Raw genomic sequence first — 13604 nt, forward strand, 5'->3', positions numbered from 1 at the left:
CTCTCCCACAGAAAAGACATTGCGAGCCTGTCTTGTTTTTCATGGCAAGTGCTCGTCTGAGCTCCAATCTCTGGACCCCTCGCACCAATCTTTCACGAAAAACACCCGTCTGGCTGAAACTACTGTCAATAATTTCCCCACTCTTTATCTGTGCCTAAATCCAAGCATAGATTCCATGAGCAGAGCTTCTTTCTTAGAAGTGCGCGACCGTGGAACTCTGTTCCAATTGCCTGTTTCCCACCTGACTACAATTTGGATGTCTTCAAGTCCAACATAAACAAACTGCCCCCTTAAGTAAGACACTTTATCAAATCTCCAATACTAACGACTACTACAATACTATCCCATTGATCACTGTACAGTGACACGCAATAACCCTTATTCCCGAGTGGCTTCCTGGCCTTGATAAGTGGTGACCTCCATGTAAAAAAAAAGCAAAAAGAGAGTGAATCTCAACCAAGTGGAGAAAAAAAATGGTAAGAATTAAAGACATCTACTTGTTAGTATTCATCCAAATCGCATCTTGATGTAAAAATACGGAGGTTGTTCATTATGTTCGTCTGGCATATTGATTTTTAATTTCCTACAAATTTTCTGAAGTGGTCTAAGACGCTTAAGACCGGAAAAAAAAATCTCATGTTTCATAAAACTTTTTATATATATGCTAACACAAAAATGTAAAGAGAAGTTATTATATGAAATATTATCTTTATCGAAATAAAGTTCATATTAAACCAAGTTTCCTCGAAGAGCAATGGCGCAAATTAAAAAGCAATTTACGCAGATGCCATTATAAATAAAATGTTATGAGTTATCTGCCCATTGTTAAAGAAAGAAAGACTAATTTAGTCGATTAACTTGTTTATTGCAGTAAATCAAGCATTTATCGAATTTCCAACGTTTTCTTTTGTTTAAAATACAAATTTGTAAGTAATGTTTTTTTTATTGATGTTTTATGTCTAAATCTCTAATATATTACTTTTGCGAATAAGAATTTTTATCATGAATTCACATATACCGGCATTTCCTCTCGCTCAGTTGCAAACACATGTTCAGGTTTGAGTTTATTATTGTCAAAATTCATTTCAATTAAAAAAAATATGGTTAAAATTTAATTAAGTCTTCATTTAATGATCATTTTGTATTTCCTTATAAAAAAATGATTTTTATGGAAACCAGTTTTGTTAACATCAATAAAACTAAAAAAAAAAAAAATAATAAATAAATAATAAAAAAAACAAACAAACAAAAAAACTCCATCTCACTTTTGATAATGTTTGCTAATATTTTTTTAATAAGAATTAAATTTATGGTAAACCAGAAGAGTAACCGACTCACGGAGCGAAGCGGTGATTACCGAAAAATCGACATCTGTCAAGAAATAATAAAATAACTGGTACTTACGCATCCACGTTACCGCGCTGAAAATCATAACGTTATTATTTATCTTAACATGGGGAGAAACGTATTTTGTAACTATTCCGTACTTTCACCGAACAATTTAATGAACAAATATATCGTAAAAATTGAATTTAACTTGAAAATACGGTATTTGTGGAGTGACAGACCAAATGAAGACTTATAATAAAAAAGTTGATTTTTAGAGGTTTCGGGCCGGTTTCGAACAAATATCACATTTATAATTGTCTCCGGCAAGTAGTTCTTATTATATTAAGATTTACACTTTCCGATGTATTCCTTATAAATTCACTGGTCGTCATTTTGAATATTGTTGTTTACAAGGCAACACGGTCTCGTTAATTTTTTGGAATGGGGTGGGGGCGCCTTGTCTAGGAGTGAGAGACTAGTGGCAGATGCACCAGCCCAAATGTGACAACAATACTCCATACATGTGTTCTTATAAAATAAGGTTTTAAACTTCGGACTTTACAGGTAAATTTCTAAAAAACTGATTTTTTTTTTTTGTTTTAAATTTGAATATATTATTTATTGACCTTTTCTCTTCAATTTGTGATATATAAACCTATTAAACATAAATTAATTATTTACTTTTTAATAGACATTTCAAAATGGGGGGGGCGTGAAAATGGGGGGGCGTGAATTTAAAAAAAACGTTTGTCTAAAATATTATATTCGGTTTATTGGAAAGAACATAAAATTTCACATTGACCCTGAAAATATCGTAAAAATAGAATCAATAGAAAAATTTTGATAGATTTTTAAAATTTAAAAATTTAAAAATATTGAGTTTAAAAATTGAAAAATATTGAGTTCGGAAAATTCATTACTGTTTTAAAAAAAAAATAAAAATATTTTTATTACTTTTAAAACAACTGTAATAGTTTATTTTGGAAGTATAATCCATAAAGAAAATAAATAACCCACTTTTAACAGAGAAATTACGAGATTTTTATATTGTATTCGCAGTTTCGTGTTAGGGGTGTCAAAAATTCCTACAAAAATTCTGATACTGCTAGTGGGGGCGCCATTGAATAATCCCTACATTGTTTTGTTTTTTTTTTTTTTTTAAATAAAACCTTGGTCCTTACTCCTTTAATTGAAAAAAAAAAATTAGGGCTTGAATTACATTTTTCGAGGAGTTATAAGCTTGGAAAGATGGGGTGGAATTATTCACTATTTTCACGAAATTTCTGACACTGCTATCCCTACGCGTCCCGTCCGCGCAATTTTTTTAAAAGTTAATTTTATTTATTGATACTCTTGCAGAATTTGACCCGGATCCTCGGGATTTTCTGTCAATTATGGTTCGGGCTCGACCGGCAGTCACCGGATTAAGCCGAGCAAAGTAACAGACGCAGACGAATTTCAAAACAAACAAACCAGAAAAAAAAAAAAAAAAACCAGAAATACAATAAATAACAAATAACGCTGTAACAAAAGTGTATAAGCACCAGCTATTCTGTACTTTCATAAAATAATTTCATGGTGATTTAGGAGAGAAGACAACAAACACCTAAGATAAAAATTCATATATGCAATAAATAAAAGTTATTTTAGTTACTAGTCTTCTACATGGGAAATAAACCTACCACCATATTGTTTACAAAACCGCTCATAAAAAAACAAATATTTGAAATTTAAAACTACTTTAAAACACAAAAAATATCAGGCAGGAAGGTACTAAAGTAACTTTTATTGGCTATAGTAACATTCATTTATTGTATGTATGAATTTTTAACCCTTTTTTTTTTCGTTTGCTAAATCCCCTCTGAGGAATAAGTGACTAAAAATGCAGCAAAGACATAATTTTGATCTGTTAGTCGCGAACGAAACAATATTGCTACATTTTGAAAAGCAATAAATTAACAACTGAGAAAACTTAATATTTTGAACTTTTAGAACTGTTATATCACACACACACACACACACACACACACACATTCTTATGCTTTTCCAGATGAGTCCTAATGATTGTTCCTAATTTGCTAACCGTCACAACGAAAAAACAATTATACAAGATTAAACTCTGTTTTTGAAACAAAACAAAAGCACTGATTTATTACTTAAATTCAGCTGATGGTGAAGACTCGGAAAAATCCTTTCCGATTTTATTGCAGTTTTTTTTTTTTTTGTTTACAAGTTTTTTCAATAGTAAAATGAGATGAGATTTTTTTTTTACCTATAATAAAAAACAATGATTTTTGCTTGTAAAATATTTTAATGATATGAGGTTCACTTGTCTCTCGTATAACAATGAATTTAACTTTACAAAAACTCCAGCTACCTTCCACACGATTTGTGTGAATAGTAGGATCAACTGGATCACAGAATGGCTCGGAACTTACATGAAAAAAATCTTACTTCATTTTTTTAAAATGTAATAATTTTTAAAAAATAATTTTTCAACTTGTATTTTTTTAAATAAGCAAGTGAGCAAAAAAGGTATCGCAACAGTCGGGTTAAAAAAAAATCTTTATTTGAATTTTTTTTTTTTTTCAAATAAAATATTGTTCACCTTGTTTTCATTTTGTAATAAAACAAAAAATTATTTTACTAAAGCGCCTAGTTTCATTTTAATATTAGAATTTAGAGTAGCAAGCCTCCCGGAATCTAGGAATCTCAATATTGAAGGGGTGGGATATTGCTACTTGTTGGGTTACTCTTAAATAGGTTAGCCCTCTCTAAGAGTAATAGACTAGTTGTAGATGCTCCAGCCCAGATAATGGCAACAATACTTTAGGTAGGTACGGCCAAAAAAAAAAACAAGTTTTTTTTGGGGGGGGGGAGTAAATTAAAATTTATTAAAATCCATTATTCTTGAGCAACTTTTTTTTCCTGGATTTTATCATATGAAATGTGGAATAATATAAAACTTTTCTATTTTTAATAGAATTTTAAATTAAAATTTTCTAAAAAAAAAAAAAAACACCATTCACTGGTATTTTTGTCTTGATAACACATTTGAATATTTTTTAAAAGGTTTTTGAACCAATTAATTTTTAGTCTGTCTAAATAAGAATTAGAATGATTTGCTAAAAGAATATGCAAAAATATTAAAACCTAAATTTCAAATAATTCCATCTTTTATCTCAATACATGGATTTTGCATGGCAAAATTTAAAAAATCTAAAATTTAATTATAGTTTGGAAGAAACTACGGTAGCCTTTATAGGACTAAATAAGTTCATTTAGTTTTGTAAATTTCCATGTATTTTTAACGTTTGTTTTGACGTTTAAGTGAAGAATCAACTTTATAAGGGTTTAATTCTCTTTTTATAAGTGATATAAAGCCTACATAACCCCCAAAGTTAAGCAGCGATGAGGCTGGCCAGTACCAAATGGGTGACCATTGTGGGAATGCTAGCTGCTGCATGTGTTGGAGACAACTCCTGGATCTAGTATCATGCTTGACCCTGTCTTGCCATCAGGACCAAGTGTGGTAGATGCAAGTCCCCTACGCTTTAAACTAAGTCAAGTGCAAGTTACAGCAAAAAGGAAAAGGGAAGATAACAACTGTTTGTAAATACAGACAACTGTGTGTTGTTAATATCACGTAACAACAAATTGCTGAAAGAAATTATTGTATTTTTAGCAAAATGCGCAGTTATTTATCGTTTTTTTTTTTTTAATCTTTTCTTTTTGGTATTGATTCTTCAAAGCATTTCCTATTTAATGGTATATTAGCAATATTGGGATCTAAAAGAAAATTATTAATTTATTTTTCAAAGATTTAAAAGTAGTGTTTTTTGTAAAAATAATGAAAATCTATGATTTTTTTATTTTGCTCATCTGAAAGATAATAATTATTTATATATTCACTGAATTTCACACTTTAAAACACAATAGATTAAAAATTCAATACATTCAAAATTTGGATTTTCAACCTTAAGATTTGATATGTCTGCAGTTGTTCTGTTTTTTGTTTATTTTCTCTACAATCCTCACCTTCCCCACAATACAATATATTTTGAGACCTTTATTTAGTACTGCTTCCTCTGAGTGACTCAGTTGGCGGCTGCTGAGGTTGATGACCGCTTTCACAGGTGAGCGGTGGTTTGATGTTACATTCCTCTGGTCTTTGAGCTTTGTGAGCTTCTTGATTTGGCGTCCTTTGACCTTCTCATATTCTTGTCTGTACGATTTATCCAAATCTGATTGGATTCTCACCCTGTCTTCCTCTTGAATCACTTTGACAAGGAACGATGTTAAGGTGTCGGATATTTCGTTCCTTAGTTTTTGTTTATTCCAGCGAGTGTGTTGGATCCTTTCTCGAACGAGGGCATGCCCTGCCCTTTCCGCGACTCTACGTGCCTTCCTGGAATCCACTGTTGTTTGTAATGTCAACCCTGCTGGTATGAGTTTTAAGTCTCTACATCTGTACACGAAGGTTAGATGATTAGCGAGTCTTGCCTGTTTCACATGACACTTTTCTAGGTGTCGCCATTTGAAATGGTCGCACAATTTCATTTAATATACACTTGATCTAAGACCGAAAATCACATCAACCGAAATGTAAGGAATTCCTTATTTTTCTGAAAATGTCTTGAAAATATGTAATTAATTTTATTCCAGTTATGTTTTTAAAAAAATTCTTGATTGTTTTTACTTGACTATTTTTTTTTTTTTTAGCTAATGTCAGGCAACCATCCATATGGAGGCGGTCAGGTGGGTGGTATGTACCCAAACGCCAACCAGCCACCTTCTGGCAATCAAACCTCTCTGCCACCTCCACCTCCACCACCACTCCCACAACAGCAGCAGATGCATGGACACTCACAGCAGGGTTCACAACAGTCAAACATGATGGGCTCCCAGCAACCATCGGGTGCCAGTATGTTAGGTTCGAACAGTGGGCAAGGCTCCTCAAATGTTGGTGGTAGCCAACAGTTACCAAAAGAAGTTAACAGTGTCTCCCTTTGTCGGCTTGGCCAGGAAATCGTCCATGATACAGTGCAGAGAGCAGCAGATATATTCAGTGTATTAAAAACCATATCGGTAATGTATTATTTAATTGATTTATGTTTTTGTGTTTGAAAGTCTTGTGGTGCCATCCCATAAAACACATTCATCTAATCTGTTGCATCAAAGTTTATTCCTTGTCCTCTCAATTTTCTATACTTTGCTAATGCGGTTCTTGTAGTCTGCCTATTACCATTGGCGGTTGTGGCGAAAGTAGTCACTCTGTAAACACAAAAGTTGGAAAATTAAACACAAGCAATTTTATGTCGTATGAGTTGAAAGAACGGTAGTGGTATTTTTTTTCTTACAAGAATCCAGGTTTGCCCAGCTGGGCAAACTTAAGTCCTTGTACCAAAAAAATATCCAGTAAATAAAACGTTGTTTAGTAAATCGTTATTTTAAAAATTTTTTTTTTTTGCATCTCCATACACCAAACATGGATATAAATATCAGTAAAACATCCGCTGGGTCATAAGCTTCATTTCGAACCGCGTCTCTCTCTTTCTCACACACACACAGAGTAAATTGAACTTACTAAGGGAGATAATAAATTCCGGTGAATACAAGAAAAGTATCCAGTAAATAAAACGTTTAGTAAATCGTTATTTTTTACATTTCCATGCACAAAACCTGGACATAAATATCACTAAAACATCCGCTGGGTCATAAGCTTCATTTTGGTACCTAACTTGCCTGAGTGGATTGCTTGTAGGCTAAGACAAACCGCGTCACACACACACAGACAGACACACACACACACACACAGACAGACAGTACGAAAATTTATAATAGGATTACAAATTTTCACACTTAATTTTTCTTACTAGTACAAATTTTCATAATTGTTTTTCTTGTTACAAATTTTCACATCTAATTTTTTTTATATTTGTTTTTCTTGTTAAAAATTTTCACACCTAATATCTCTCTTCTGTTTAGTTACCAAATGGAATGTCGTATAGTGTCCAGCAGCATCAAGAGAAGAAAAACAAATTGGACGATCATATGAGAATGCTAAATCTCAGTTTTCGTAAACTGCGCATCATTTCCGAAAAAGTAAAGGAGAGCACGAACCCTAAAGAAGCCATGTTATCGCAGGAGGTGAGTGTAGACGGATTCTTTTGAGAGTTTTCAAGCTGGAACATTTTTTTTAATGAAAAATTTTCATTTTGCTTTTTTCCATTAAACAAAATGCTGTAATGCTGTATTGATTGTTGCAGAATGTCATCCCATTGAATGGCAAAGACTATGATATTGAGGCTCTTCGCGATGGGGAAAAGAACAACTTGTATCAAATTGTCTGTGAAGAACACCGAGACATTGTAGAGGTGAGAAGAAATTAGTTTTGCTTTCTTAATCAATTGTTATGCATGTAATAACTGTATGCACTTAAAACGTTTTATTTAATGAACATGTAATATTGTAGATTTCTGTGGCTACAGCAAAGGTAGTATTGTAATTATATTGCAGATGGGTAAATTGATTGGAATGTATATTAGCAGGTAATTTAGAAATGCACAAACGAAAACAGGTTTTTGTTTTTGAGATTATTAAGCAGAAGCAGAGATGGGTTTGCGGAAAATGAAGTGATGTGATGGGAAATATATCTCATGTTAGGAACGGGACAGTCGAAGAAGCAATCAAGTTAAATGTTAAAGATGAGTTTGTGAAAGTGGTGTAACCCTTTATGACCTGAATTATGATGTGCATGCAGCAGCAGCAGCAGCTGTTTTAACGACGTCGGTGACCACAACTCTCCAAATTGTGGAGCCATCGTAATCTTGGGAGGACAAGTAAAGACGGCAGTTTCCTGTTGCTTTCTGTCTTGATTCGGAGGTGGCGCCTCCAGATACCAACCTGGAAATTTCTACGACTTGGCACGGTGCATACAGCACCTTGCCTTTCCAAATCGTCACCCATCTATTACTGTCCAGGCTCATCATTACTTAACCTTTGGTGATTTGGCGAGAACCAATGTGTAAATGTGATTGTGCCATATATATTATGATGATTAAAAATATTTGTTAATTTTAGTTAGTTTAAAGACTAATGATGCCACGATTGTCTTCAAAGTGGAAAAATTTTAAAGTTCAATAGTTAAGCTGAGAATTTTATTTCCAATTAGTAAAGAATAAGGGGAGGGTCATATTTGCATTTTGGAAACTGAAATCCTTACCCAAATCTTAACCCTGCCTCTAATCCTCACCCTAATCCTAACTCTAATCCTAGTTCTAACTTTAATGTTTACTTAAAATCGGATTGTATTCAATTTAAACCATTATTCGATGGTTGACTGAGAAGTTTTTCATTTCATAAACTTACCTTGATTATTATTCGTGCTTGAAAAAAGTGTTTTTATGACAACAAACGAAATCCATCACTCTCTTGAGAGAGATGACAACATACTGAATGTAAGCAGTGGACAGTTGCAATCTTGAGGTACCCAAATAATGAACTAATACGTACAAGGTGTGTTTGAATCAATTCCCACTTTATTTATGCCGTTATATTAATTTATTTGCAACTGAATGAATTCGTTCAACCAGGTAATAAAGGGGTAAAGAAATCTGTCTCTTTCTGTGAGCATGAGGCGATTATTACCATTATGTAATCTAATATTATTATTATTATGTAATTTAATATTATTATCATTATGTAATTTAATATTATTATGTAATTTAATATTATTATGTAATTTAATATTATTATTATGTAATTTAATATTATTACCATTATGTAATTTAATAGTATTACCATTATGTAATTTAATATTATTATTATTATGTAATTTAATATTATTATTATTATGTAATTTAATATTATTATTATTATGTAATTTAATATTATTACCATTATGTAATTTAATATTATTACCATTATGTAATTTAATATTATTATTATTATTATTATGTAATTTAATATTATTATTATGTAATTTAATATTATTATTATGTAATTTAATATTATTACCATGATGTAATTTAATATTATTTCCATGATGTAATTTAATATTATTTCCATGATGTAATTTAATATTATTATATGTAAGGTTATTTCTATGTCTTAGTTCATAATGGATAATATCCTTGAATGAATCTCTTTATCCTTCGAGGATGTTAACCTTGCACAAATACCAAGCATGTCCTCTTTTAGGTCTTTCAGCTTAAATAACTCGCATTGGGCATTTACTCTCCCAGCATAGGTGATAAAGTCTTCATCATCTTGTTTCAAAATATTTAAACACCTATAACGAGTATAAAATAAGCTATCCTGTTCCCCGAAAATGTTCGATAAAATTTCTATAGTCTCTTTAAAAGAAATATCTTTGGGTTTCCTTGGGAGTATAAAATTGGTATACTTGGTATTTTCATGGGAACATTAAAATGCAACAGTAAAATAATTTTTTCTTCATCCGACCAGGCCTTACATCGTTTGGAAAAAATATTTTCGTATCTGCAATAATATGCTGGAAACTTTAAGCATTAGTTGGTTCATATAAAAATTCTGTCAGCGAATTTGCAATTCCTTCCGGAGTGAACCGACAATCCTTTTTTTCTTCTTGTTTCAATTAATATAGTTTTTAATACATCATTTTGTTTTAACTGTTCTTTTTGTAAAAATTCCATCTGGCTTTGTTGAGCTGCCTGTGCTAATTGTATCATTTTTGTAAACTCTGCTAATTGTTCCATGTTGAAGAATTTTTTTAAACACAGTAATAAAACAAAAGGTTAACAGTACCTGCACAAAGCATTAAATAAATTCACTGAATAGTTTGTTTTTTTTTAACCACAAAAAAAAACATTCTTTTGTAGACAAGGTTTTTGCAACACACACAAAATTGACACAGAAACACAGTCTACACGTTTTTTTCCGCGATGTTTTTTTTCCTCCGTATGAAACAAAAGAAATTTGAAATGGACATTTTCAAAAATTGTTCCTTTCAATGCTTCGTGAAATATCAACTTCTCTTTTTTTTTCTCAGTAGGACCATAACAAAATGAATTAAAAAACTTAACTTACTTTTTGTGTCTCTTAGTTTTTTTTTTTTCCAGTAGTTTAATTTATCCATGCAGTATTTTCTTCTCTTTATTTTCCAATGTTTTTGGCTTAAAGTTCCCTTTTTGTGAGTTTGAATCCTGTCGCCATTTGTTATATCCTTACTTTAAATAAGAATACAGCAAGAAACACGGGGTTATGGGTGAAAGACAAAGGGGTTTATTTACAAGGGAATGCAGGTGACATAAGAGTTACTCGACATCTTGTCTTATTCTCTTCCTGTCTTTTTTCCTTCTCTCTCCGTCACGTGAGAGGGTATAGTTCATTTCATCTATGAAGGGATGTTAGGTTATTCCATTACATCAATATTATTACCACAATTTAATTAAATATTATTACCATGATTTAATTAAATATTATTACCATGATTTAATTAAATATTATTACCACGATTTAATGATATAGTATTACCATAATGTAATTAAATATTATTACCATGATTTAATTTAATGTTATTACCATGATGTAATTAAATAGCTTAAATCTTAATTAACCACTGATTGCCCACATTGACATGTTTCATATGAATTACTTTTGTCCTTCTTTATGATAAAGTATTTATAATGAATTTGATTAAAGATCTTTGCTTGCCTACATGTGATACTGGTGGGTTGCAGCAGTGATTGACTGAAGTTTGTGAAAATTGACGAACAGCATATAACTTCTATTGAATAAAATAATCACTTCATAATTCGGCAGATTTGAATTGAACCTGGAAATAAAATAAAATAAATTAAGGACAAATTGGATATTTTACCTAAAGATAAATTTGCCTAAAATAAATTTTAATGCAAACTTGATTGGAATCCATAAAACTTGATTGAAATCCATAAAATTTGATTGAAATCCGTAAATCCAATGGCATTATTGCTTATTATTTCCAACCAACTAATTACACCGTCATGCATCAACCTCAAGCTGAAGATCCTTTTTTTTTTTTTATCTCTATATATTTATATTATTTTCAGAACATTAATTTTTTCAGATTTTGAAGCTTTCAAACTATGTGCTAATCAGCAAAATTATAAGAGCTAGTCTTGAGAAAAATCATTTTGCTAATTGTTTTTCCTATCAGCATAAGAGCTATTCTTTAAAACTCCATGGAATATGGAAATAATCATTTTTTTATTTTGTATCTCTTGTTTGAAAAATAAATGTTAAATTGTAATTTGCAAAATTTTTACATTTATTTATTTATAAGTATTCTTAATACCTGCAGACACTAGTGTTTCATCCTTTCGAGAATCATCAGTAGGGTGCAAATAATTGTATAGAAAAAAGTAACACAGTATTTTCATTTTTTGAGATTTATTCATGAAGCTTGGATCAGTCGGTTTACATGATTTGTTCTGTCAATTTTGCTTAATGAACTCCCGTTTGGCTATGGTGACTATCTTGAGGCGGTCTTAAAATGTAGCCCCTCCTGAGACTCTGGTGATCCTAGCTTTGAGCGCATCCTTTGTGTTGCAGCTGAATCTGTCAATATGGAATTGTTATTTTTGTTTGCATTATTTAGGTAGTGTTCGCATAGTAATTGTTGGGTTGGTTCTTTAAAAAAAAAAAAAAAATTTTTTTCAAATTTTTTTTTTTTTTTAACTTGTGCCTGTTTTACAAGTATTTCAATGGCAAGTGCTCTGACGAACTTAAAGCACTTGAACTCCCTCAATGACAATATCCTCAACAAACCCACCAAGCAGCAAAATCCTATTCCTACACTGTAGAGATCCATAGATTCTGTAAAATAGCTTTTTCCCTTGGACTGTTGCCTTTTGAATTCCCTCCTGGGCTCCTGCTTTCCTGACTACTAACACGCAAAAATTCAAGTGTAATGTAAACAGACATCTTGCTGCCCAACTCCCTAAATAGTATTCCAGCAAATCTAGTCCCAAATAGTAGCCCCCTCACGACTAAGTGGCTCTGTGTCTTGTCTGGGGTAAAAAAAAAAAAAAAAAAAAATCGTTGGGTTGGTTCTTTAAATTTGTTTTTTTACTTTCTGTTCATCTTTTCAGAAAATCCAGTTAAAGAGTCGACAGCTGAAGGAAATCATTGATCACATTCGCACGATAATCTGGGAGATCAACACGATGATTACGATGAGGAAAACAGGATGAAAATGAAATGGCCAAAAAAAAGTTGACTTGATATTTTCCAACCAAATATAAAACCCCTGAAAAAAAAATGTCCCATTTGCCAGTTATCACCCCGCCCCCTCTCCACCCTGCAAAAACCCCAAAATTGAACACAAATTGCCTTATGAAATCATCAGCATGAACAAAATTGACTTTTGTTGTCATTGATTCATTTTCTTTCCCTTCTTTTGATGATTGGCAGTGAAACTTTCTGCTCAACACAAATTAGAGCAGACACGATATTTTCTAAAGTATTGATCATCTTACAAACTTTATTGATGCTGAGTGTAATGATGATTTAACAAAAAACATCTCAGAATTTTCATTTTTTGTCAAATGCAAAATTGCATTTTGGTTTTTTGATATTGATTTTCTCACAAAAATCAGGGCATAGTTTTAATAGTATTGTTGTTCATGGAGCATTTGTATTTTGTATTTTGGTTTTTCTCATCTCTGTTCATTAAATCATTTAAAATCATAATTGTTGGAATAATTTTTTTTTTTTTTTTTTTAATGGAAATCGCTCCGGACAAGATATGAAGCCACTTGATGTAAAGAGCTAACACAAAAAGATGATTATCACAAAGACAGGAGATGTCTATTACCGTAGTCTTGAAAAGACCAAGGTTATAGGTAGGAGGAAAACAGTCAGCAGGAAGAGAATTCCGCAAACTTGTGGTTTTTGGAAAGAAACTACTGAATTAGGAATTGCTGTATTAGAATGAGGTATCAAAGCATTAAATTGATGAAGACAACGAGATAAATGAGTCAGACGAGCTAAAAGAAAAGGAGCAGAGAAGTAGATAACCAAAATATCAATGTTTTCGTTTTGAGAGCGAATTGCTTATATTTGTAATTAATGATTTAAATTCTTGCAACGAATATTTTATTTAAATTTTTTTGATGCAACAATGCAATACAGGTGCGATAACGCAATACAGGTACAATGATGATCTGACATCTTTTGACAAAATAACAAATGATAACTTGATAAATGTCTGTTTCACATTTAATGTTAAACATATTTGAATACAATGTGCA

The 13604-nt window shown here is 31.5% G+C and overlaps 1 protein-coding gene across 1 annotated transcript; it reads left to right on the plus strand.

Moving 5' to 3' along the window:
* The first annotated feature begins 803 nt into the window (after window positions 1-803).
* Window positions 804-13044, plus strand: LOC145279591 (mediator of RNA polymerase II transcription subunit 30-like). Its single transcript, XM_080130756.1, has 5 exons — window positions 804-926; window positions 6052-6417; window positions 7318-7479; window positions 7599-7706; window positions 12444-13044. Exons 2-5 carry the CDS (start codon window positions 6055-6057, stop codon window positions 12543-12545), a joined length of 735 nt encoding a protein of 244 aa, XP_079986882.1. The 5' UTR covers window positions 804-926; window positions 6052-6054; the 3' UTR covers window positions 12546-13044.
* The last annotated feature ends 560 nt before the right edge of the window (window positions 13045-13604 follow it).

The sequence above is a fragment of the Euprymna scolopes genome, chromosome 7 (assembly GCF_053919585.1).
Source record: "Euprymna scolopes isolate OS-2025 chromosome 7, ASM5391958v1, whole genome shotgun sequence".
NCBI classification, from domain to species: Eukaryota; Metazoa; Mollusca; class Cephalopoda; order Sepiida; family Sepiolidae; genus Euprymna; species Euprymna scolopes.

Excerpts from the sequence above, each read along its gene's own strand:
- LOC145279591 (XM_080130756.1), top strand. The coding sequence starts at position 6,055 with ATGTCAGGCAACCATCCATATGGAGGCGGTCAGGTGGGTGGTATGTAC. Across the intron at positions 7,480-7,598 it reads AAGCCATGTTATCGCAGGAG|AATGTCATCCCATTGAATGG; the intron begins GTGAGTGTAGAC and ends TGATTGTTGCAG. Across the intron at positions 7,707-12,443 it reads AACACCGAGACATTGTAGAG|AAAATCCAGTTAAAGAGTCG; the intron begins GTGAGAAGAAAT and ends TCATCTTTTCAG.